The sequence below is a fragment of the Peromyscus californicus genome, unplaced genomic scaffold (assembly GCF_007827085.1).
Source record: "Peromyscus californicus insignis strain IS unplaced genomic scaffold, ASM782708v3 Scaffold_7__1_contigs__length_154581171, whole genome shotgun sequence".
NCBI classification, from domain to species: Eukaryota; Metazoa; Chordata; class Mammalia; order Rodentia; family Cricetidae; genus Peromyscus; species Peromyscus californicus.
In genome coordinates, this window is record NW_026294595.1 from 103501348 (window position 1) to 103528331 (window position 26984).

Consider the following 26984-nt stretch of genomic DNA (forward strand, 5'->3'; position numbering starts at 1 on the left):
TCCTCTAAATTCCAATCGGCACCAATTCTTATATTTTTTTGAGATCAGTATTAGTGTGTTCTCTTTTTGCTATTTAATTTCTTTATTTTTAGATTTGTTATTTTTAAGTGTGTGTGTGTGTGTGTGTGTGTGTGTGTATGTGTGTGTGTGTATCTGCATGTGGGTATGTGCACAGGAATTCAGGTGCTAAAGAGTCCAGGAGAGGGCATCAGATCCTTTGGAGTTGGAGTTAAAGCTGGTTGTAAGTTAGTTGCCTAACATGGGTGCCGGGAACTGAATTCAGGTCTTCTGTTAGAGCAGTGTGTGGTCTCAACTTCTGAGCCATTCCTCTAGCCCTCTTGATTTCCTGTAGTGAAGGGAAACTCTTCACGTGTTCATTAGTTGTTTCGTAGGTCATTAAAAAAGCTTATTAGTTCTGTATAACTTAGATAAAATGTAACAATTGCATTGTATTGTAACTTAGTATCCTGTTTGTGTTGTTTATTTTGAGATAGTCTCAGTATGTAACCCTACCTGTCCTGGAACTCATGGTAGTCCTCTTGTCTGTGCCTCCCAAGTACCAACATACAATTTTTCAAATTGGATATCTTTTCAGATGCTTTTTTTTTTTTTTTTTTTTTTTTTTTTTTTTGCGGTGCTGGAGATTGAACCCAGGGTCTCATGTATGCCAGGCAAGCACTCTACTACTGAGCTGTATCCCTGGAGCACCCTTTTAGATACTTTTGTTGGGTACAGAATCTTACCATGTAGCCCAGTGTAGTCTCAAACATGTGTTCCTCCTACCTCAGCCTCTGCAGTGCTAGGGAGACACTTTAAAATACCAGTGTTTCATAAACAACCAGTAAAGATATATGCGGATATATGGAAACAACATTACCATGAGAAATCTGGCTTGCTACAGATAAACTACTGTATCTTTACTGTATCTGTTATCTGTATCTTTCTTAAAATATGACTATAATGATTAGTTGTCTTAAAAACAGAGGCTTGTTAATCATCTTATCCCAAGATGAGGATTGGGGAGACAAGTGGCTTCTCTAGACTCTTAAGCCTTGTGTCCTTTGTAGCTAACACCACCATCTTCTGAGAAAGAAGCAGTACTCAAAAGGTGGAGATGGGTTAACTTTCTCACTGGCTCTTAGGGGAAAGAAGGATGATTCACTGTAGACTGTTAAAATATATTGGTGTTTGTAAGCTAATTGATGTCAGTTACATTGCTTTTCTGTAATATTTGAAGTACATTTTAACTTTTTAGGTTCTGAATACCGGATTAAAAATTTTAATACTAGTCATGGACGTGTTTTGCCGAAGAAAATCAAAAGAAAAGAACACCGTGGGACAAGAGTCACTAAAGGGCCTAGTGTCTTTTCAGGAATGGATGACTTTCAAGAGGTACTGAGAACTTATGTGTAAGGAGGGGAAGGCCTTTTTTCATTTTGAAATCATTTGGTTGCAAAGAATGCATTGTGATTGTAATGTTACTGTCTGAATAAGTGAAAAATTTACCACTAAGATCCAATGAATATAAATAAAATCCTCTCCAAAGAAAATTTTAAATTAGTCATGGTATTAGTATATAGCTACACATTTAAGAGACCTAGAAATAAAATAAGTGTATGTGAAAAGCCTCAAAATAAAATTGATGTGTTTCTAAGCAAAACCATATCCCCTGTTCCTCCTCCATTGTGCCCTCCTCTCCTAGAGGCCTTTCTCCCCAGTGCACACAGCAATAACAGGGTGATATGGCTCAGTGGGCCACGAAGGAAGGTGCTGGTAAGTTTGTTTATCAGAGCCGAAAGCACTGAAACGGGGCAAGGGCATATAAATGGCCAGAAAGATGAACTTAAATACTTTTTATGTAAGTTATTCAGCAAATGCACGTTCAGTTGAGCTGAATTCTGAACATGTACATTTCAGCAGCTCTGACTTGGAGTTATCCAATTCAGAGTATTCTATGGTATTTCTAGCTTTGATTCGGTTAGACAGAGGCAAGAGTGGACTTTTAAATATTCTCATTACATTTCATGTATTTTAGGCTCATGTGTGATTATGTAGGGACATCTCACATGGAGGTCAGAGGACAACCAGGTGGATCCTATAGGTCCTGGGGTTTGGTGCAGGTGTTTACCAGCAGGCTATCTCCTAGGCCCTCGAGTTGACTTTAAAAACAGCAACCTTGAGTAAATTACATGGCTGTAGTTTGAAAATGCTTAGTTTGGGGCTAGAGAGAAGCCTTAGCAGTTAAGAGCACTTACTGTTTTTCAGAGGACACAGATTCAATTCCCAACATCCACATGGCAGCTCACAGCCACCTATAACTCCAGTTCTAGGGTACCTGACATCTTCTACTGGCCTCTTCAGGCACCAGGCACACACATGATGTACATACATACTGTAGGCAAGACACTCATACACGTAAAATAAATACATCTTTAAAAAGAAATGAACACACTTGATTTTCTGGTGGGTATTTAGATAATGGGCAGAGTTTTGTTCTGTTTTGTTTTGTTTTTGTTTTTATTTTTTGAGACAGGGTTTCTCTGTGTAGCTTTGCGCCTTTCCTGGAACTCACTCTGTAGCCCAGGCTGGTCTCGAACTCACAGAGATCTGCCTGGCTCTGCCTCCCGAATACTGGCATTAAAGGCATGTGCCACTACTGCCCGGCTCAGAGGTTTCTTAATGTGTACTACTTAGAATACTGTTTAAGGATATATTCACAAGTTTGATCTAAAAATAAAATATACCATAGAGATATTTGCACCCCCATATTTATTGCTACTTTATTCACTGTAGTGAAGACTGGGTCTGGTTAATTTCAGTGTGTCATTTTATTTGCAAGGTTTTTTTTGTTTTTGTTTTTAAAGACTTATTTATTTTGTATACAGTGTTGTGCCTGTACACCATAAGAGGGCACCAAATCTCATTATAGACAGTTTTGAGCCACAATGTGGTTGCTGGGAATTGAACTCAGGTCCTCTGTAAGAGCAGCCAGTGGTCTTAACTGCTGAGCCATCTCTCCGGCCCTATTTGCAAGTTTTTTATATAAAGTTTAAAAAAATTAAAAGTTCAGGCTGAAGAGATGGCTCAGCGGTTGAGAGCACTTGTTTTTGCATATGACCTTGGTTTGGTTCCTAGCACCCACACAGTGGCTCACAACCGTTCAAAAATCCAGTTCCAGGGGCTCTGACCACCTCATCTGACCTTGGGCATCAGACATTCACATGGTATACAGACAGACATACAGGCAAAACAGTCATACATAAAAATAAATCAATGTGAAAATTTTACAGTTCATGCCAAGATTTGTTTATAAGATGCAGTAATGTCATCCTGCTTTAGGGGCTATCAGCCAGCATTTCATGTATGAAAAGTGGTGAGCAGATTAGGCATAAAGAGGCCTCTTTTACTTTGTTCCTCCATCATTCTCAACTTCCTCCTTTCCTCACCTAACGTTTACTGAGCTTCTCCTGTTCCATGGATAAGAGCTTTCTTCTTATAGTTTTCACTGTTATTATATCTGTTCATTTTCCTAGAAATAATAGATTTTTAGAATGCCTTGCTTTTAAGTAAGGTAAACTTTTTAAGTAAGTTTGCTCCATTCCAGATGCTTATACAATAGGCCTAAAAATAATTAGTTCTCAACAAAGTGCCTTCAATCAGCTTACTGTCTGTTTATACTTGAGTCTGTAAAATGAAGGTATATAGTGTTAACTCTTGAGGATGCCTACAAACACTAACATTTAAATGCCTCTAGATACAGGCAATAACTCAGTTTCGTTATTACTGAGTAGGACAATCAAGATTAAAATATATTATCAAATGTGTCAGTTAATTGGCTGTAATGAGAGAAACTTTGTATGTATGCAAGGCAAGCATGTGTTAGTATGTGTTTATGTATGGTGCACATGTGTATGCATGTGAAGACCAGACATCACCTTATATGTGTTCTTCAGGAGCTGGGCACCTTCTTTGAGACAGGGTTTCTCATTTGGCCAGGAGCTCCTTGATTAGGCTGGCAGGCTGTCCAGGGACCCCAAGAATCTGTCTTTGTCTACCTTCCCAACCCTGGGATTACAGGCACAAGCCACCACATCTGACTTTTTTACACAGGTTCTGGGGCCTGTGCCCCATTCTTTTTGCTGACTGAGCATCTCCCAAGCCCAGAGATACTTAGGATTCTATGAGCATGCAAGAGCCCAAGTGAAAGCATAAATCTAATTAATCTTACCAATAAAAAAATCAGGAGTCAATTATCGGGGTAAGAACCTGAAAGGATCAGAGAACCAGGAGCAGCTGCCAGTTGCTTCCTACCTCTTCAATTACTCAATCCAAAAGCCTGGCCTTACCACTTCCTGTCTCCTCTCTCTACAGTCCTCCAAACTTCTATGGTCAGCTAGTGGCTAGCTCTGCCCTCTGACTCCAAGCAAGCTTTATTTGTCAGAACACAATCAAAATATCACATAACACCCAAGGCAAAGGCAAACTAATCAAATTAGAAAGAATAAATAGTTACTGGATTCATATTATGTTCCTGCTTGAAAAGGATTATCATATAAAACTTGTGATTATAAGTCATTACAGTTAGCCTGCTTCAGTGATGTATCCTGCCTCCTTATTCTTTCTTAAACTTAGGGCCAAAGTTGATTAGGAAGTGGGAACTACGGAAAGAAGTGGGGCAGTGAAGTTTCTGCTTCACTAATGTACTTCTTTCTCTCACCTTAAGTTTGAAGGTGACTTGTGACTTCTGTTCTTTCTTCTCTGAGAAAGTGCAGGAACCACACTGTACAGAGCCTGTCACCACACCATCTGGAAACATGCACCAATGGGAGAGAGATCGCTTTCGCCATTACCTTTGCCTTTCTTATCGTAAACTAGGTCAGGTTTCGTCCCATAAGGATTGTGAGCATTTCTTTTTCCTAAAGTTGTTTTTCTGTAACTTGATTTCATTATGACTGCATAATATTCTGTCACTTGAGTGCAGCATCCCGTAGTTGATAGTGTCCTCGTTTTGTGTGTGTCCACTGTTTCCAGTTTTAAGTGGTTTTGCAGTAATTACTGTCAATAAATTTTTGTGTGTGCTTCCCTGTTCTTACACTAGTTCTGAAAAGTCAAAATTCTGTATTTAACACTTAAGTATTTGTTTATTTTTGTGGTGCTGGGGATTGAACTGGACCTTGTGCAATGCTAGGCAGATACTGACATGCTGAGCTGCAGCCTTGGCATCAGGGTGGATGTTTTAAAGTTGTTTATCATGTATCTGTCAGCAATACACAAGAGTTTATATTTTATAGCACCTTTACCCAACCTGAGGAGTATTATGAAATTTCAAGCTTTTTGTTGTTGTTGTTTTGTTTGTTTGTTTGTTTGTTTTGGTTTTTCGAGACAGGGTTTCTCTGTGTATTTTTGGTGCCTTTCCTGGAACTCATTCTGTAGACCAGACTGGCCTCGAACTCACAGAGATCCTCCTGCCTCTGCCTCCTGAGTGCTGGGATTAAAGGCATGCACCACCACCACCCAGCCGAAAATTTCAAGCCTTTTATGATTTTATTTGTAAATTATATCTTTAAAAGACAAAAGGCTTCCTTGCAGCCAGTAGTAGCAATAAACAAGACCACCAGAAACATTTCTCTCCAGTAAGGGAATAGACTCAGGATGTCTAATCTTCATTACTATCAATAGTCAATTTATACTGCTTTCCAGGTCCATGTGAGTATGTCTTAACATGTAGTGATCTTTCATATCTTACATTCAAGTCAATTTTTTCTTGCAGTACAGTAAACCAGGGAAAAAGTGGAAAGTTATGACTCAGGAGTTTATTAACCAGCACACAGTGGAGCACAAAGGAAAACAGATCTGTAAATACTTCCTGGAGGGGAGGTGTATTAAGGTAAATGTTCCCGTGAAGGGTATGATAGATCATTCTAACTTTAAAAGTAATCTTTAGAATTTAGTCCTTTGGGGAGTGGTTATTTTCTTTCATTACTCATATAGTTGCAATAACGCTAAATTTTTTTAAAATGTACCTTGCATGAAATTACTGTATATTGAAACTTATTTAATTACATTCTGGGACAGCAACAATGGGTAGGAAACAGATTCCACTTGCAGATGTGTTAACGATTGTAACAGATACAATTGTGCTCTCTGACAGTGCAACGGAAAGCATTTGTGGTCTAACTGGTGCACGGTGGTTTCATCTTACAGATGCTCTGCTTCCTTGTTGCTATTAGCTCTGATTTAGACATGACACCAAGAGGTTAAATAAGTTCCCACGCTGCATCTAGAAATGGTGGGTGCTGGCGGAACACTGGCAGAATCCTGAGGCCACATGCACTGCTTGGGCAGGACTTCAGAGGGATTGTCTGCATTGTTAGTAGTTCAGTATCCAACACTAAGGATAATGACTGGAGCCCGACGGACACATGGAGAGAGTACCTGAATTCTTCTTTTGCTTCCTTCTGTTTAAACAGGGAGACCACTGTAAATTTGATCATGATGCAGAATTGGAGAAGAAAAAGGAGATCTGCAAATACTATTTACAGGGATATTGTACCAAAGGAGAGAATTGCATTTATATGCATGATATCCTTTATAGAAACTGTCTATCAACCAACATACTGATATTTTAGGCAAACAAAGTGCTCAGGAATGCATTTCTTTATAACCCAGGAGAATGGACAACCTTATTGTGACTCAAATCCAGAATCAGTAAGGGAAAAGACTAAAAATTTGACAACAAAACCTACAAGCTAAGTAAACACATTAAAACATGGTAATTATTTATATAACTTATATAAATAAATATATAAGAGTTCTGTAGCTAGAGTTTTCCTGCTTGGCCCACGGTCAGGACAAATCTCTGTCACCCGCCAGTCCCACAGCCGCTCAGACCCGACCAAGTAATCACAGAGACTTATATTGCTTACAAACTGTATGGCCGTGGCAGGCTTCTTGCTAACTTTTCTTACAGGTTAAATTAATCCATTTCTATAAATCTATACCTTGCCACATGGCTCATTGCTTACCGGCATCTTCACATGCTGTTTGTCATCGTGGCGGCTGGCAGTGTCTCTCTGACTCAGCCTTCCACTTCCCAGCTTTATTCTCCTCCTTGTCACGCCTATACTTCCTGCCTGGCCACTGGCCAATTAGTGATTTATTTATTGACCAATCAGCAACACACTTGACATACAGACCATCCCACAGCAGAGTTCTGTAACTTTTCTATAAGAGTTTCCTAGAAATTGAGAAGATTGGGAGCAGGAGAGAAAGATAATTCACAGAAAGAAAACATAAATGGTGAAAAATCAAATGGAAGGATGTTTTATCTTGGTCATTGTAAGAGGAATATAATTAAAGCCATACCAAGATAGCAGCCATCAGATATACAACACCGCGTTTGTTATTAGCAAGGCTAGGACGGAGAGACCCGAATTTTGTGACGAGGTCACAGTGGCACACCTTTATCTGTTGTGCTGTTTGTCCTCCAGAAGAGTGTATTTGAACTGTTTGGGCAGCACACGCACGTCTTTAATCCCAGCACTCGGGAGGCAGAGGCAGGCAGAGCTCTGTGAGTTTGAGACCAGCCTGGGCTACAGAGTGAGTTCAAGGACAGTCAGGATACATGGAGAAACCCTGTCTCAAACCCCCTCCCCCACAAAAGAGTGTATTTGATATTTAATCTGGCAAATACACCTCATTTTTTTGTTAAAATATAATTTGTTTTATTCAAGAAAATACAAGTATATTGTTTTCAAATTCGTTAGCATTCTTTAGAAACCAGATATCAAATTTTGTTTTTAAAAGTTTCTACTCTGTTCTTAGGGTTTCATTTCACTTGTAAATAAATGATATTTTATTTCATTCACTTTCATTATATTTCATTATACTTTGTGGTTGTTCTGGGGATTTTTGTTTGTTTGTTTTCTGTTTTTGAGACAGAGACAGTGGCTTTACACTCACTATATTGCCCAAGGTGGTGTTGAATTCTCTTGGCCTTGTGCGATTGCAAATGTTTGCCACCATGACTTTTATAATTTTAATTATACTCAGTATACATTTACAGTAATGTTAATAGTGATTGGGGGCCTGGAGAGATGGCTCAGAGGTTAAGATCACTGACTGTTCTTCCAGAGGTCCTGAGTTCAATTCCAGGCACCCACATGGTGGCTCATAACCATCTCTAATGAGATCTGGCACCCTCTTCTGTGTATGTAATAAATAAATAAATTAAAAACAAATAGTGATGGGGCAGACATAATATTTGTGTTAACACATATATATATTTTTTTAAATCAAAATAAGTATATTTTACTAAGATTTTTATTAATATTAAAAAAGGTTTTGAATTTTAGCAATGTTCTTTGCATTAGCCAGAATTAGTCATATGATTTTTATCCCTTGAGTTTATCGTTATGTTTTGTTTTGGGTTTTGTTGTTGTTGTTTTTGAGACATTGTGTTGCCCTAGAGCTCAAGAGGATGTAGACTATTCCAGCCTTGAACTCACAAAGACCCACCTATCTCTGCCACCCAAGGACTAGGACGAAAGGTGTGCACCACCATGCCAAACATGTCAGATGGCTTTAAAGCCACACAGGTACTCCCCAAATGCATGCCTCCCAAACAGTACATTTCCTATACATCTAAATTTTGTATAATTTTCTTTAGAAATTAGTCTCTAAAAATTCAAGTAAAACTAGTCTGTGGCTTTAATTGTTGGGATTTTCCCCTCCTCGGAGCTGAGGACCGAACCCAGGGCCTTGTGCTTGCTAGGCAGTGCTTTACCATTGAGCTAAATCCCCAACCCCGGGATTTTTATTTTTAATATGATATATCAAAATCCCTTTATTTCCTTCACAGATAAAAAAATTTCTTACACAATTTTTTGTTCTCTGTAATATTTAATTATTGGAAAGAGATGGTACCTATATATTAAAATACGACACTATTTTCTATAACTGTTACAAATGTTTTCTTTTTAAAAGTTCATTTGTATTAGTACATCTCTTAACCCTTATCAAGGAAGCTTCTATTTGCAGTAGATGGTGGTTAGCACAGAGACCCACAACCAGTCCAGGTGGAGAGAATAAGAGACTGACATGCTAGGCCTGAATGGAACATATATGTCACCTCCCCAGAATGGGCAGAACTGTAGGCAGATCTTTCTGTTCCTCCTGCCAGCTCCCAAGATTGGCTGATAGCTTAGACTTGTTTCAAACTAGCTCTTATAAATTAACCCATTTCTATTAATTTACTTTCTGCCTCATGGCTTTATTACCTCCTCTCCGTAGCGCTCATGCTGCTCATTTTGCATCTCACTTGGCCGCCCTTTTTCTTCCTAGCATCCTGTGTCTGGCTGTCCTGCCTACACCTCCTGCCTAGCTAATGGCCATTTACCTTTTTTTTTTTTTGGTTTTTTTGAGACAGGGTTTCTCTGGGTAGCTTTGGTGCCTGTCCTGGATCTCGCTCTGTAGATGAGGCTGGCCTTGAACTCACAGAGATCCGCCTAGTTTTGCCTCCCGAGTAGTGGGATTAAAGCCGTTCCCTACCACCGCCGGCCATTTAGCTTTTTATTAAACCAATCAGAAGGTGCCTTGGCAAAGACACATCTTCACATTGTACAAAAAGATTATCCCACAACACAGAATAATAGTACGAGCTAAAGGCAGTAGATGATTGCGAGGAAATGTGTCTTCCAGATATAGCAGGACTGTTGCATATATGACCTCAGGGCAGTGAGACAGAATCCCAGCATGGAGAGGGGAGGTAGTCAGGAAGCCCACTCCTAGCTTATGTTGGAGAGTGGAGGTAGACAGGAAGCCCACTCCTAGCTTATGTTGGAGAGGGGAGGTAGACAGGAAGCCCACTCCTAGCTTATGTTGGAGAGGGGAGGTAGACAGGAAGCCCACTCCTAGCTTATGTTGGAGAGGGGAGGTAGACAGGAAGCCCACTCCTAGCTTAGGATCTATGGGTGGTTGATAGCAGCTGAGAGAGGAAGGGTCAGTTTCCTTTAAAAGTGTTTGTTTGGGTAGACTGACTATGCTCCTGTAGAGGTCACACTCCGAAGAATATATGGACAGCACAAATTAGACTGGATGTTTATGGTTTGGAGTGGAGGCGGGGCACAAAGTAGGATGGATAGAGAGAGGAATGTATCTGAGGGGAGTTGAGGGATGAATATTATCAAAACATTCTGAATGGAGTTTTCAAAGCACTCCTCCACTGTTGGTGGGAATGTAAACTTGTACAGCTACTTTGGAAATCAATATGGTGCTTTCTTAGAAAATTGGGAATTAACCTCCCTCAAGACCCAGCTATACCACTCTTGGGCATATACCCAAGGAATGCTTAGTCATACCACAAGGACACATGCTCAACTATGTTCATAGCAGCATTATTTGTTTTTTTTTAAAGATTTATTTATTTATTATGTATATAGAAGAGGGTGCCAGATCTCATTACAGATGGTTATGATCCACCATGTGGTTGCTGGGAATTGAACTCAGGATCTCTGGAAGAGCAGCCAGTACTTTTAACCTCTGAGCCATCTCTCCAGCCCCCCGCAGCATTATTTGTTATAGCCAGAACCTAGATGCCCGTCAACTGAAGAATGGATAAATAAAATGTGGCGTATTTCTCAGCAGAGAAAAACAATGACATCATGAGGTTTGCAGGCAAATGGATGGAACTAGAAAATATCATCCTGAATGAGGTAACCCAGACTCAGAAGGACAAACATGATACGTGTTCACTCATAAGTGGCTACTAGATGTAAAGCAAAGGATAACCAGACTGCTACTCACAACTCCAGCGAGGCTACCTAGTAAAGAGGACCCTAAGAAAGACACAGGGATCGCCCAGCAACAGAGAAATGGATGAGATCTACATGAGCAAACTGGGGGTGGGGTGGGGGAGTAATGGAGGGCAAGGGTTGGGGGAAAGAGAGCTTAGGGGAGCGGCAAGCTGGATCAGGAGCAGAGTGGGAGAACAAGGAAAGAGATACCATGATAAATGAAGACCCCATGGGAATAGGAAGAAACAGAGTACTAGAGGTCCCTAGAAATCCACAAAGATACCTCCACTATAGACTACTGGCAATGATCGAGAGAGTGCCTGAGCTGACCTACTCTGGTGATTGGATGGCCGAACACCCTGTCACGATAGATTGCTCATCTAGTGTCTGATAGAAGTGGATACAGAGATCCACGGCCGAGTCCCAGGTGGAGCTCCAGGAGTCCAACCGGCGAGAGAGGAAGAATTATATGAGCAAGAGATATCAAGACCATGATTGGAAAAAGCACAGGGACAAATAGCCAAACTAGTGGAAACACATGAACTGTGGACCAATAGCTGAGGAGACCCCATGGAACTGGACCAGGCCCTCTGGATAAGCGAGACAGTTGATTAGCTTGAACTATTCAGGAGGCCCTCAGGCAGTGGAATTGGGACCTGTCCTTGGTGCATGAGCTGGCTTTTTGGAACCTAGGGCTTATGCTGAGACACTTTGCTCAGCCTTGGTGGACCTGCCCCAACTGAATCTACCAGGCTGGGCTGACTCCCCAGGGGAGACCTTGCCTTGGAGGAGGTGGGAATGGGGGGTGGAAGGAGGGAGGACAGGGGAATCCGTGGCTGATATGTAAAATTAAATTAATTATAAAATAAAAATATTTTTAAAAAATGAAAAAAAGTACATTTGTAGTTGTAGAATAAGAATTTAATTTTTAATGTTTACATTATTAAAATATTGATCTAAAATATATTATTAGATGTGATTACAAGTTTTTCAGTATAGCAAATACTAGCAAGTTTGTATTGATTTAGCATTTTTTATTGTAGTAAGAAGACTTAATATAAGGTAGAGTCTCACATAAATGTTGATTGTAAGTACAATGTTATACAGCAGGTATCTGGAAATGAATCATCTTTATACTAGTTACTTTTTCAAATGAAAAAGACTAGACTTTGAGCCTGGGATGATGGCTCAGTAAAGTGCTTACTATTCAAGTATGAGGAGCTGAGTTTGGATCTCCAGCAGTGGCATGTGTATGTAGTGCTGGAGGGTGGATGAGACAGACAAATCCCCAGGGGTCAGTGTAGCTGAATGGTGAGCTCCAGGTTCTGTGACAAACTGTCTCAGAAGTGAAGGTTGAGAATGATAGAGGAAGACACTCAATGTTGACCTCTGCCATGTATATATATACACACATATATATGTATATATGTATGTATGTTTGTATACAGGCACGTGTGTGTGCACATGTGCACAAACAGATCAGCACACACACAATTATCCTTGCTTTTACTTTGTCTGTTCCTTAATATTTTTGTTTACGTGAATTTCCTTGCAAGTTCTATCATAGTGGAGCAAAGTGCTACCAAGGAGACAACTGTAAGTTTTCCCATGATGATCTGACCAAAGAGACAAAGAAACTTCTGGACAAAGTGAGTAGTGCTTTTGCACTGTTGATTGATTGCTATCTTTCCTCAGATTTTATTTGAATCATATCTTATAAGGAATATTTTATAAAGTTGCTAAGAAATTGAGGAACTCTTGTAGGTTTTGTTCTATTAATATCATTTGTTAGAAATTTGAGAATTTTTTAATCTGATCCCTATTCTGACACTAAGAAATAATTTACTTTGAGCAGTACTCCAAACTGTTGCTAGGGATCAGGTTTTTCTAGATTCTTGGCCTTTTGTCTAAAGATTGAAAATAAGGGTCTAGTCTTACTGTAATTTGTTATATCATGTTTGGTTAATATCCCTGCTAAGACTGCTCTTTTCTGAAGGGAAACAGAGAAGTGGATCTGGAGGGGAAGGAGGCGAGGCTAGAGGAGAAGGAAGGGGAAACAGTGGTTGGGGTATAATATATGAGAGAAGAATAAATTAATTAATTAATTAAAAAGAGAAAAAGGAAATAAGGGCACATACAAAGTTGCCAAAGTAGCAAGATGACTTTGTTGCTTGGAGCAGAGTTGAATTGGAGAGGGCACTTGTCAGGACTGACAGTGAGTCACATGCATAGGGCTCAGGAGGAGGATTTAGCACATGGTAGTTCTCTGGTGTTTAAATTGTTGTCATTATCTTCTTATTGTATGAGTGTCTTGCATACATGCACAGTAGGTGTGCTTGGTGTCATTGGAGGCCAGAAAATTATGTCAGATCCCCTGTAAGTACAGTTACAGACAGTTGTGAGCTGCCCTGTGGATGCAGGGAGCTGAACCTGGATTCTTGGGAAGAGCAGCCAGTGCTCTTAACCACTAGGCCATTGCTCCAGCCCCTAGTTCTCTATTTTGGTTAATAGTTTAGTCATATAATAATTTTTTTTATTGTTCATGTCTCTTCCTATAATACACTTGATTTTAATCATATACATACTCAATTATGCATAAGCATAAATAGATGGTAAATAGTTATCCCTAAAGTTTACTTGAAAGACATAGTTTGTCTATGTCTACCTAAAACCAGCTGACGCAGGATCAGCACTTCTATTTTTCATATTGAACATTGAGAATATACTTGAATAAAAGATGTCTGAATTTGTTAATTGGAGTGGAGAAATCTGTACTGTTGTTCAGAGATGAGAGTATATGTAGCCAAGCACGTGGGCATACTAGGGGGTTCTGAGGTTGCTAGGTGCATTAGTTGGAGAGGGGTTGTGTATGTATCGTACATGGAGGTAAAGCAGCTACGCTTCCAAGGGCATTGTATACAAGAGGTGTGTAGACTATGTGTCTGTCTGTCTGTGTGTCTGTGTCTGTGATGTGTCCAAAAACCAAAGAGGTTTCCAGACTAAATTACCTTCTATGTTTGACTACTTTAAACCATTTTGAATCTCATTCTGCATATTGAAAATAGTTATATAGAAAATCTCTGATCCATTTAAACTTTAATGTTAATCTTGATTTTTTTTCTTTTAACAAAAATAGCTTACTAAGGTCTTTAGTTTTAAATGTGAAGAAGAAAGCTTGTTCTGATGTACTAACCTTTATAATTGTCCAGGTGTTGAATGCTGATGAAGAACTTATAAACGAAGACAAAAGAGAATTAGAAGAACTTAGGAAGCGTGGTATAACTCCTCTCCCCAAACCACCCCCAGGAGTCGGACTTCTGCCAACCCCATCCGAGCACTTTCCCTTTTCTGATCCTGAAGATGATTTTGAGACAGATCTTCCTGATGATTTGAAGAAAATTCCATCTCTTTTTGAAATAGTTGTAAAACCCACTGTGGATTTAGCACATAAAATTGGGAAGAAGTAAGTTAAAACCATCAATAAGGCAGCATTTCCCCCTAAAGCTCAACATTCCTTGGTATCATTAAGATACCAAGGAATATTCCAGGTCACTCACGTGGTTGGACTTGGCAGAGAAGCAGTTACCTGACCTGGTTGGGAGTTGCTGTTTCCCTTTTCTCTTTGCCCTTACCCTTCTTTCCTGTCCTCAGTGATTCTCTCTGCAGAATTCCTGCATGACTTGAGAAGCTTTGCTGAATAGTATCCCCTGAGGGGCACTGCCAGGATGGATTTGACATTCCTTCTACCTGGGGATGAGCTTGCATTTTCAAATGGTTGATGCTATGTCTCCAGTACATTTGATTCTTTCCGAAAGTATTTCCTTAGGGTATTAGAGGAAAGACCTGGGATAAGCCACATCCAGTTTTCATTTTCTAGCAAGGCCATTACAGTCCTGATTCCCAACCTTTAGTGAATGTATACCCAGGCCCCTGCTTTTATTACTCTTTAATCCTGAATACCCAGGGAGGCAATGACATCTCAGCAGATGAATAAGAAACTAGAATAAACATCACAACTAATGTGAGCCAGTAAGAGTATTTCATTTAAAGTTAAGAAAACCAGCATGGTGGTAAATGTGCTAGTAATGTCAGAACTTGGGAGTTGTGAAGTATGTTGTTTTTGGCCAGGTTGACACAAGCTGGAATCATCTGGAACAGGAAACCTTAGAGAAGATGCCTTTGTTACAGTGGCCTATAGGCAAGACTGAAGGGACATTTTCTTGATTATGTGGGATAATACAGCCCACTGAGGGTGATAGCCCTCTTGGGCAGGTGGACCTGGGTTGTACAAGAAAGCAGGCTGAGGAAGCTATAGGAGCAAATCAGTAGTTGGTGATGTTCTCCGTGGTCTGATTCAGTTCCTGTCTTGAGTTCCTGCTCCAGCTTCCCTTCATGATGGACTGAGCTATAAGATGAAGTGAACCCTTTCTTCCCCAGGTTCATCACAGAGATGGAAAGTGAACTAGGGTAGGAGAATGAAGAAGGTGGGTTCTGAGTTTAAAGTCGCTGTTAAGGGCCATATAGTGAGTCTTTGCCTCAAGTTTAAAAAGGGTAGGAACACCTACCATTTTGCCAGTATTATATATCATAAGCAGTGACGTGAAGGAAAGATACAAATACGCCAAGATTAGAAGTGTATGGGAGACTCGTCACTGGACAGTTTCTCTCAAAAAAAAAAAAAAAAAGAACTGACAAAACTATTAGAAATGATAAATAAAGTCAGCATTAAAAATGAAGTCTTTTGTATGCCATCAACATAATAAGCTTCCATTGGAAATCACTATCACAGCTATATGTTTAGATAGTAGGATTGTAATTTGGTTGTAGAAAAACAAAAGAGAAACCTAGTGCTGGGTTTCAAGGTGACTTTTATATATCTTTGTAGTTTTCTGTATTTTCCAAACAGCTGGTAGTGAGCAGCAATTAAGAAAACCATATCTGCAGCCGGGTGGTGGTGGCACATGCCTTTAATCCCAACACTCGGGAGGCAGAGCCAGGCAGATCTCTGTGAGTTCGAGGCCAGCTTGGTCTACAGAGCGAGATCCAGGAAAGGCACCAAAACTACACGGAGAAACCTTGTCTCAAAAGAAAGAAAACCATATCTGAAACGAAAGCAAGAGACATGTGTTTTTAACCTGCCAATGATATGGAATAAATAATCCCTTAAATACACGGGATTCTAATTGAACGTAAAAGATCATTTTTAGCTAGTGTCTATTTGAGAGTATAACATTTTTCTTTGTCTCTTTGCATTGAACTGAAGTGCTGTTTTTTGTTTTTATTTTGTTTTGTTTTTATACAGACCACCAGCATATTACAACAGTGCCTCGCCACCAGGACCACAGTTTCAGGAAAACAGTCCCTGTCCACAGCATATGTACAGTTCTGAGTCAAGTCCAGGCCCAGGACCTAATGTCCCTCAAGGATGTGATAGTCCTGTGAGGCACCCAGGCTCCCCTGGCCATCATCCATGTGTGGGACCTCCTGGTCCACCAATGCAAGAGAGCCCACCTTTGCCACATGGTCCATCTGAAATTGTAGGCCCTCATAGTCAAGCTGGAGGGCTTATTCAGCTGGACACACTACCAGCTGTGGGTGGAGCTTATCATTCCCCAAGCTTTCCAGGACACGTGATGAAAGTCCCTAGAGAGAATCACTGCTCTCCAGCTTCACTGTACCAGCAAATGCCTGGAGAGATGCAACTTAACACCGACTCTGAGTCCATGCAAGTCCCAGCTGAGTTTTACGATGATTACTACTCGCAGCAGGCTGCACAGAATTTTCAACCACCTGATAACTGTGCTGGTAAGTTGGAAGCAACTAATTTCTAATTTAAAATATTAAGACTTGCTTTTCATTAAAACCATGCATTTTTAAGTTAAGTAAAATTGATGAAATTGAAACTTTGAAATGTTTTCGATTTCTTCAAAACTATAGAAACAAAACTTTAGCTAACCTTTGATGCAATAGATTTTTAATAATATTTAAAAACACAAAATTTAAAACAATAGAATTTAAATTTTTAAAAAATATTTAATTATATAGCAACTTAGGAATCCAGTGTGGTGATTAGGAGAGACTCAGTCTCTCACACTTCGGTGGAGTTTGAGCTCACGGTGTCTCTTCTGTTGTGTCTGTAGATGAGATGTGGCAGGAAGAGTTTGCACAGCAGCAGCAGCAGCAGCAGCAGCCTCCCATGGCTCATGACTCCCCTAAGACTGGGAGTGGGCCTGAGCCCAGCAGCAGTGTGCCAGGTCACTGCCCTCTGCCTGCTTCGGGGCTCCCTCCTGCAGTGCAGAGAGCACTTTTCATCCGCCTGACTCAGAGGTACCAAGAGGATGAGGAACCAGCTGGCAGCCAGCCTCAGAGAGCATCCAGCAAGGAAGAAGGTTGGATAGCTCCTTCCCTTTTAAAATAGGTTAAGATGTGAAAATGAGTGCCTCTGCACCGTCCCCTCCAGTTTACCTTGTAGCCCTCATCTTAGGACTGCTTCTGGCTTCTGTGACAGGCTTTAACTAACAGTTGCAAGGTTATATTTCTACACAAGCATAAAAAAGGATGGCGGATAGAGTATCCTTCCTAAAAGTTTACCTGAAGTCACAGTTTGCCTTACTGTGCATGTACCTAAAACCAGATGATGTAGGACCAGCCCTTCTATTTTCCATACTAAACATTGAGAATACACTTGGATAGAAACTGTCTAAATTTGATCGTTACTAGGAGTGGAGGAATCAGCACTCTTGTTCAGAGGCAAGAGTACATGTAGCCAAGTAGGTGGCGATCCCTTTTAGGTATTATACTAAGTTCAGAAATAGTATTGCTTTTAGTCTTACTTAAGGTCAACTATGAATGCTTTATTTTTAACCACAGCTTCTGTCTGTCTGTAGATGATCCAGTTAACTGGTACTCCAGTAGTGAAGAGGAAGAGGGAAGTGCTGTCAGGTCAATTCTGAGAACATTACAGAAACAGACAGGACCTCTAAGAAGTCAGCAACACCCTCCCACAGAGCTTGGCGTTCCTACTGACCCAAGACTTGCCAGAGACAAGAGGAAAGGAAGTCAAGTGGTTGACCCAAGGCTTCGCACTGCCCCAAGGCAAGACGTTAGGAAGCCGCATGAGTCTGTCCCAGTGGATCTTAGACTTGCGTGGGATCCCAGGAAAGTAAGAGGGAATGGAAGTGTTTCCGGAGGCTCTGCTGCTAGTGGAGCAAAGTTTGATTTACACCATGCAAACACTGGGGCAAATCGCAAACTCCAGAGAAGGGACGATGATGATGAAGATACAGAAAGAGAACTGAGAGAAAAAGCATTCTTGATACCTTTGGATTCTTTACCTGGAGTGGTACTCCAGGACCCAAGGTCACAGTTAAGACAGTTCAGTCACATTAAAATGGACATTATCCTATCCAAACCCAACTTCGCAAAACACATCGTGTGGGCTCCAGAAGACTTACTTCCGGTCCCTTTACCAAAACCCGACCCAGTATCTTCAATCAACTTACCTCTGCCTCCACTTATCGCTGACCAGAGGCTTAGTAGGTTATGGAATACAAAAGGTGATCATCAGAGTGCCCTGTCCCTTGATCCAAAATCCACAGCCAAAGCCAAAATGAATCTAACACAGAGAGAGGGCTACGTAGAACAATGTGGAGACTTACATAGTTCAGGAAGTAAATTAGGGGACCCTAGGCTGCAAAAGAATTTTGACCCTAGGCTTCACAGACTGCCCAGTGCAGAGTCACATCAAGTGACTATAAAGGACTCGCATGTATCAAAGAATGCCCCAAACTTAGCCAGATCAAACCCTGCTTTGTCACAACCCTCAACAGCATCACCTACCAACGCTGGTCCTGTGGCTCTTCCTCCATATGCCCCCAAACTCTCTTCTTCAGCTGGCCTCCCACTGGGAACTTCAAGTTCAGTTCTTAGTGGCATTAGTTTGTATGATCCTAGGGAGAAGCATTCATTGTCTTCATCAGAGCTAGCAAGCATTTCTTCAGAAGAAAATGCTGAGAACCAGGAAAAAACTAGTTTAAAAAATAGTGATAAAAATGAGCCTTCCCCTGGAGAAGTGATGCTACAGAAAACTCCTGCGGACATGGAAGTCCCTGCTGAGGGGCCAGTGGACATGCAGGCAGATCCTCTCAGGAGTGATGATACGGTTCAGGTCCCCGCCGTGCACAGTCTTCCTGTTCCAGCCTTAACAGGCTTAATGAGACCTCCATACAGTGATCCAAGGCAGGCAAGAGAGCCAGGGCAGGCAAGCCCAAGCCCAGATGATGATCCAAGCAGAGAAACAGATGACAAATCTCTGAAAGAGGTTTTTAAGACATTTGATCCAACCGCATCACCATTTTGTTAGCTGTTGTATAATTAAGCTGTTCTCATGCTATCACAGTTCTCTGCTGTTTTGTAACTGGTTTACTTCGATAGTTTATTTATTTTTTAAATTATAAACATTTTTCAGCTGCTAGTATCAGAACCACATGAACTTATATCCTCTAAAGTCTGTGGTATTTTATATAATATTTTTATAACTTCAAGAGATAGTATAGAAATACATATCATGATAGCGTTAGTAAAAGTACTTTTATTGTAAGTGAACCATCATGAACTCAACACTCAGCCCAAGTATATGCCAGTTGTATTTCGTAATCATTGTTTAGGTTAACAATTACCACTTTTATATGGTTGTTTAGTTTCAAGCAATATGATATACATTAATTTTGAGAATCAGTATTTTAATTAGAATCCTCTCTGTCAGCACAAAACTGATTAGTGTGTAGCGCCAACTGCTAAGTAAAATGCAAGGTGAAAACATTGAAAACCATAATTAGCTCAGCTCATGTTTAAGGGCATCACTTTATTAGCACTGGCAACACTGTTTGTGTACACGAAGCACTTGAATGTTGTATCTTTTAAAAGTATTTTATTGTACATTGTATCATAGAAGCTGAAGGAATATAAATAAAATGTTTGCTACAGTAAAAAAATTCCAAGTTCTCTAACAGAACTTTTAAAATTTAATTTTTCATATTAAATAGTTATGAGTTTATTGCTGTGTCACATTGTGATAATTATGTATTTCAGTGTTTTGTCTTTAGCAGCATAATTTTTATGTCTTTCAAATGATATAACTGCAATAATTGTGCTCATGACTGTGGCAATTTTTAACAGAATTTTCAAAGTGAGACTAGTAAATATTAAGCTGATAATGTTTTTAATGTCTAGATTCTGTATTTTTTTCTTGCATAGCAAAAACTCCCACTGAGATGGCAGGTATATTCCACTGTATATGGTACCAATAAACAGTCTTAAGATCTCACATGACTGGTTCTGTAACAGAGATCACCTGTGTTTTAATTATTTAATGTCCTCATAGCTTAGAACTCTAAATTGGGCGGGGCAGTGGTGGCACACACCTTTAATCCCAGCACTCGGGAGGCAGAGCCAGGCGGATCTCTGTGAGTTCAAGGCCAGCCTGGGCTACAGATCGAGATCCAGGACAGGCACCAAAGCTACATGGAGAAACCCTGTCTTGAAAAACCAAAAAAAAAAAAAAAACTCTAAATTGATTAGAAATTGTATTTTATGAAAAGTAACTTGTATTCATCCATTGTAATCATTGACATGTATAGGCAATGGCCCCCGTGTTTTCTGATATAAGTCATAACTCACAGTGTTACACTAGCATGGTCTCTTGAACTGCTGGTGTATGGCAGTGTTTGCTGGGATGGCCACAATAAATCATGTAATAACTCCAGTCCTTAGTCAAAGAGAGCTCCTACAGAAGTAATTTTCACAGTTTACAACAAATGTTTTTGTTTCTATTTGTTGCCTAAAATGGCTCTGGATAACAGGGTAGGATTAAAGATACTGTTTAAAGCCACCATAGAAACCATTTTCTGACTACTGTTCAAATGAACTCTACTGTTAATTGAAAAGTCAATAAAATAGATAAAACTGACAAAAAAATGTATCCCAGAGTAGTACAATTTCCTCTTTTATTGAAAATTTTTTTTTTTTTTTTGGTTTTTCAAGACAGGGTTTCTCTGTGTAGCTTTGCGCCTTTCCTGGAACTCACTTGGTAGCCCAGGCTGGCCTCGAACTCACAGAGATCCGCCTGGCTCTGCCTCCTGAATGCTGGGATTAAAGGCGTGTGCCACCACCGCCCGGCGAAATTTTTTTTAAAAAAATCAATAAAATACCTAAATTTTAGTGAATCAAAAATTGTAACAAATGTTAATTCCACTCATACATTTATCCTTATTGTTGAATTAGTAATAATTCTGAATATACAAAAGATAATTTGGCTTGTTAAACATGAAACTTAATGAAAGCTCTTTTTTAAATTACTGAAAAGGAAATTAGATGAATAATTTAAAAGAATATAAAAGTTATTAATTCCAACAATGGAATATTTGTTTACTCATTTTATTTTCTTAGTCACTGTTCCATTGTTGTAAAGAGACACCATGCCCAAGACTTCTTTTACAAAAGAAAACATTTAACAGGAGGCTTGCTTGCAGTTTCAGAGGTTTAGTCCAGAACCAGTGTCAGCACAGCAGGAAGGGTGGTGGATCAGTAGCTGAGAGGTACATCCTGATCTGCTGGCCAGGAGAGAGAAAGTGGGCTTGGCACTGGCTTTTGAAACCCCAAGCCTAGTCCTGGTGACACACTTCTTCCAACAAGGCCACACCTCCTAATCCTTCTCAAGTAGTGCCACTCCCTGATGACTAAGCATTCTATATGAGCCTGTGGGGCCATTACTATTAAAACCTTCACACTCATCCTTGGATGTCTATTATATTATTAGCTAGTGCCCTAAAGGTTATTTTACAAGCAAATTTGACCTTAGTTTCAAGTTTGACTGTACAGTTTACATGAAAGTATTTTATGTTTAAAATAGTGCTTTTAACTTACGCAGTTCTTTGGGATTGAGATACTCACTTAGGGTATATAGAGCCTGTCAGTATAGAATTGTTTAATCCCCATTTCTTATTTTCTCAAACACACAAAAAATGTAACAAATACCTCTCTCTCTCTCTCATTGAGTAAGCCCTTTTTTTTTTTTTTTTTTTTTTTTTTTTTTTTTTTTTTGGTTTTTCGAGACAGGGTTTCTCTGTGTAGCTTTGCGCCTTTCCTGGAACTCACTTGGTAGTCCAGGCTGGCCTCGAACTCACAGAGATCCGCCTGGCTCTGCCTCCCAAGTGCTGGGACTAAAGGCGTGCGCCACCACCGCCCGGCTAGTAAGCCCTTTTTTAAAGTGGGTTGCATAGGGATTTAAAAAGTGATACTTGAATACTTGGACCCAGTTGGAGCTATTGTTTGGGGGAGGTTTAGGCGATGTGACCTGGTTGGAAGAAGTGTGTCTCTTGTGGCTGGCTTTGAGAGTTAAAAAGACTCAATGTACTTCCAGTCTGCCCATTCTTTGCTTGTCTTTGAAAATGTGAGCTCTCAATTTCTGGCTTCTGCAACCATGTCTCCCTGCTTCAATGCCACCCTGCCACAATGGGCTCTTGTACAAGCAAAAATAAACTACTCTTTCTGTATATTACTTTGGTTATGGGATTTTATCACAACAACAGGAAAGTAGCTAATATCATTGTTATTTTTTAAATTCATGGAACTTGGTGTATACTATCACAGTGAAAGTAAGTTAGGTCCTATTCTTATAAGCTTCACATTTACAGATAACAGAAACAATTGGTGTCTGAAAAGACTGCATAGGCTCATCTCTTGTGATTGAGCCTTCATGCTGGGTCTCAGAATTCATACCTCTTTACTTTGGTTGAGTAGAGTACGAATCGACCAAACCTGGAATCGCATATCCTAAGAATCTAGATTTGTCATCTGTGTTCCTGTATCTGAACCAATGTTGAAATAGTTTCACTCAGGTATTTGGCCCCATTTCTGTATGGAACCTCCATGTTTTCCACCCTGTACTGGAAACCCCAGAACTGGACTGCATGAAAAGAACCATATTATGCGATGATGTGTGCTTGGGGTTTGTCTTTTAACTTGCCTTAGTATTCCAGACCTCAGTGCTCCTGCTAGTCCTGTTTATTTTAAGAGTGGGAGAAGAGTTAAGTAGTTAAGTCTTGTTTAACCTGAATAGTTACGGAGCTGGAAGGACAGAGAACTTTTGAAGATCTCAAAGTTTAAGGACAAAGGAATTCACATTCTTGTTCTGAATTGACTTCTGAGCTTTATCTCAACATCTAGTTTCTTATCTGTGATATATAAATCATTTCAACTGTTCATCAGCTTGAGGTAGGGAGAGAATTGTTTTTGTAGCATATTTGTAAATACAAAATTGCTTACTGTACATCAGAGACACAATTCCTACATTCCTGTCAGGTTATTAAGTTATTCATGGTTGTTCCAGAACAACCAGGAGTGACCCGTGTGGTTTACCAATTTTATAAAGCTTTACATGTGCATGGAAATCGTAAGAGGAGAAGTTGTTTCAGAGAATAACCCACCAGGTTAGCAAGTTTTTAAATGTTAGTGTGCAAGAATTACAGAACTTTTTTTAACCACAAAAGTGTTTGGTTTGTAGTTAGTCATAAGGATCTGACCCGCCTGATTTATGCAGGATGGATGTTGATAGAAGCCTCCAGTTGCTTTGCCGCTGGGCCATGTTGTATGTCTGCTGGAATAGCATGTGAGGGTGGAGTGGACATCTATTCGGTATAAAAGCCATTGGTTCTTAGAAACAACAGAGGTACTGGCTCAGGTGGGCATGTGACCACACTGTTTATTCATGAGTTGTTCATGTTTTAAATGTAAAATGTGTAAGAAGGAATGAAAATATACAGCTCTTCCAGTGATCAGTCCTTATACTTCTGACTCTAGTGATTTTATACAAACAACTTTTGTTTTCTTGCAGTGCTAGAGATGGAACCTTGCACCTCAGCATACCAGGCAAGAACTACCATTGAACTGCCCTTCCCAGCCCTTCACTGTGGTTTAAGTATCTTCAGAAGGATATTAAGGTTGAAAGGAGTAATAAAATTTGCATTTTGTTAGTGTGGTCGTTTAAATGTAATTGGCCCTCATAATCTCACAGGGAGTGGCACTATTAGGAGGTGTGGCTTTGTTGGAGTGGGTGTGGCCTTGGAGGAAGTGTGTCACTGTGGGGGTGGGCTTTGAGGTTTCCTATGCTCAGGATACTGCCCAGTATGTCAGTCAATTTCCTGTTGCCTGCACGATGTAGGACTCTCAGCTATCTCCAGCACCATGTCTGCCTGTGTGCTGCCATGCTCCCCATCATGATGATAATTGACTGAACCTCTGAAACTATAAGCAAGCCCTCCCAATTAAATGCTTTCCTTATAAGAGTTGCCGAGGTCATGGTGTCTCTTCACTGCAATAAAAACCCTAAGACAGTATCTTGTCAAAGAGGTTTGATCCATAATAATTTATTAGAAAGAAAGATAGAGACTGAATTCTTAAACAATAACAGTTTTTCCCTGGACCTCCATTGTCATCATGTCTTGGGGTTGTCAGTGATGCACTTTCACATTTTACATGCTTTTTTAAAAAATTTATTTATTTATTATGTATACAGTATGCCTGCAGGCCAGAAGAGGGCACCAGATCTCATTACAGATGGTTGTGAGCCACCATGTGGGTACCGGGAATTGAACTCAGAACCTTGGAAGAGCAGCCAGTGCTCTTAACCTCTGAGCCATCTCTCCAGCCCCCTTTACATGTTTCTTAAGTCAACACAAAGGAGACTGTGATCACCCATTCATTTCAGGTAAGGGCTTGTCTCATACCTCCATTTTACAGTTTTTCCTCCAGGTGCTTAGGAGGGAAGTTAAAATAGAATTTTTTTCAAGAAACAGTATACTTCCTCGCATATAAAAATGACAGTCAAGAAGTAATCATTTGTATATTGACTTACCCAAATTTAAAACATTTTGATATCGCTCATGCTACACATGATGCCCCAGCCACCTCACTCAGAAAGGGGCTCAGCATAGATCCGAGGTTCAGGATTACACAGGGCTGCAGTGCTTGCATAAGGCTGGGGCATCTGGTAGCCCCTGTGCCCCAGGACTGCTGTAGGGAGCAAGGTATCCAGACTTGGATCCACCAGCACCATCTCTCCGGGCTGAAATCCAGGTCATACCTACTCAGGATCAAGTATTTGGTTTGACGTTTCCAGTGTTGTTATTTTATTTCCCCAAATTGTCAAAAATTTTGGGAAATTCTCACTATTTCACCTTGGAAGGTTTATATACACCAATTTACTGGATTAACTAAATAGTTAATTTGTTCGGAGAATACAACCAAGAGTATACTTTGTTGAATTGGTCAACTGGAACATTAAGAGCTAACAAATCACTTGGAAAAGGGCAAATTATGCTGGATTTTTTTTTTTAATTTACTAATTAATTTTCTGAGTGACATTCTCAGCAGTGGTGCTGTTGCAAGTTTCTGTTGTATTTTTTCTGTAATCTCTATTAAATTTAAATTAAAAGTGTTTCTAATGGTGTACATCTGGAAGTGTGCTGTTTTGCTCTTATTTCAGCATTTCAAGGCAGGGGAACCTTGTGCACATACAAGAGTTTGTAAATGGAGATCATCCCAAGGCTTCCTAAAAAAGGAACACTGCCCTTCAGCAAATCCTTTGTTCAGAGAAATTATGTCTTATCTAACTGTACAGACTAGCAGTGTGCAAGGCCGTTTCCCGGCTCTGTTTCCATTCTAGGAAGCCTCTCACATTAGCTTTCAGGCACATGTGTTCTTTTGAGACTGTGGCATCATGCCATCTACAGAGTTTGCACCGGGGGACTATTTAACCAGAAACGACATCGTGGTTAAGCTGATGGTTTTTGTTTGGGCTGCATTCGTAGCTACCCTGGGATGTGCAGAACACAGGGGCTGTAGGTTGACTATGCCTAGAATATGTGAATCTGACAGGTTGCTGGAAAATGAGCTGCAGGAACTCATTAGGGTCAGAATGGAATCTCATTGCAGCAGATGCTCAGCGACCCTTCAAGGTCAGGGAACATCGTAGGATGCTTTCTGGTTTCTGTCCTAGTCTGTTCAGTGGTCAAGTGCTCATTGCCTTATCAGAGCCTACAAGATTACTGGATTTAATTGTTGGGCAATTAATCTAATCATCAGAGACTGCTTCATTGAGAGACAGCATAGTCTAGTCCTGGTGCCTCTTCTGGAGGAGTAGTATCATTCAGGCTTTAACTGAGTATCCCATGCCACATCTACAAGATGTAAAAAGTCATTTGCTCAAGAACAATTGAGGGACTGGGGAGTTGCTCAACACTTGCTGTACAGGCATGGGAACCTGAGTTCAGATCCACAGCACCCATGGAAAACAAGGTACGATGGCACACACCTATAATCCTAGCACCAGGGAGGAGGAGGCAGGAGGATCCCTGGAGCTCACTGGTCAACTGGTCTTGCTGAATTGATGTAATGGCTGTGTCATATTCAGAACACGAATTCAGTACCCTACCATACTTTCCCCATGCTTGGTTTCCATAGTCCTTCTACCCTATCTTGCTTGGTGTCCTTGGGCCTCAGAGAAGGTGACACAGATGTCCCCTTAGGGCCAAGCACTCAACAGTCACTTATTTCCAACACTAGTTATGAGTCCCTAACTCTGAGTTGGTTTGTTATGAGTCAGCAAGTTATGAGTCCCCGCTTTGGCCATCGCCCACTGCCGAAATAGGCTTCTCTGACAAAGGCTAAGAACTGCACTAGTCTATGGGTATAACAAAAGTATTTGTAAGGCAGTTTAGCTACAAGTTGGCAAACCATCAGTAGTACATTCCTTCTAGGGCCTGTGTCCCACCTAGACATAGAAGTTTTGCCCCGGCCTGCAATGCCAGGCACATAGTCCATCCCGTGGAACAGTCCTGAAGTCCAGTCAGGAAAGAATCGGTCACTTCCAGAACGTTCGCGTCACTACTGCAGCAGTGGGCACCTCTTGCCCGGTGATCAGTACTGGAGCGCACAGGATCTACAGGCGGCCGTGATGGCTGAGGACTTTCCCCCGTCGGGTTTAGTCTCAGTTCTGCACTCTCTCTGCCTACACACCCAGCCACCCAATTCTGCTCTGGTTATAATGAAGTTACAAGGTTTATCCTTCTGCCTTAAACAGCTATGAGTGAGGTAGGAAATAAAAACAATACAAGAAAATCGACAAAACCAAAA

General features: G+C 40.5%; 1 protein-coding gene across 2 annotated transcripts in view; it reads left to right on the top strand.

Moving 5' to 3' along the window:
• Zc3h6 (zinc finger CCCH-type containing 6) overlaps nucleotides 1–20118 on the top strand; it is a 56288-nt gene extending 36170 nt beyond the window's left edge. For both annotated transcript variants that reach the window (XM_052723138.1, XM_052723139.1), the window contains exons 5-12: nucleotides 1256–1392; nucleotides 5771–5887; nucleotides 6471–6582; nucleotides 12333–12442; nucleotides 14003–14256; nucleotides 16096–16598; nucleotides 16934–17182; nucleotides 17681–20118. In XM_052723138.1, coding sequence (XP_052579098.1) covers nucleotides 1256–1392; nucleotides 5771–5887; nucleotides 6471–6582; nucleotides 12333–12442; nucleotides 14003–14256; nucleotides 16096–16598; nucleotides 16934–17182; nucleotides 17681–19155 — 2957 coding nt within the window. In that variant the 3' untranslated portion in view covers nucleotides 19156–20118. The remainder of the gene's footprint in view (nucleotides 1–1255; nucleotides 1393–5770; nucleotides 5888–6470; nucleotides 6583–12332; nucleotides 12443–14002; nucleotides 14257–16095; nucleotides 16599–16933; nucleotides 17183–17680) is intronic.
• Nucleotides 20119–26984: the final 6866 nt, after the last annotated feature.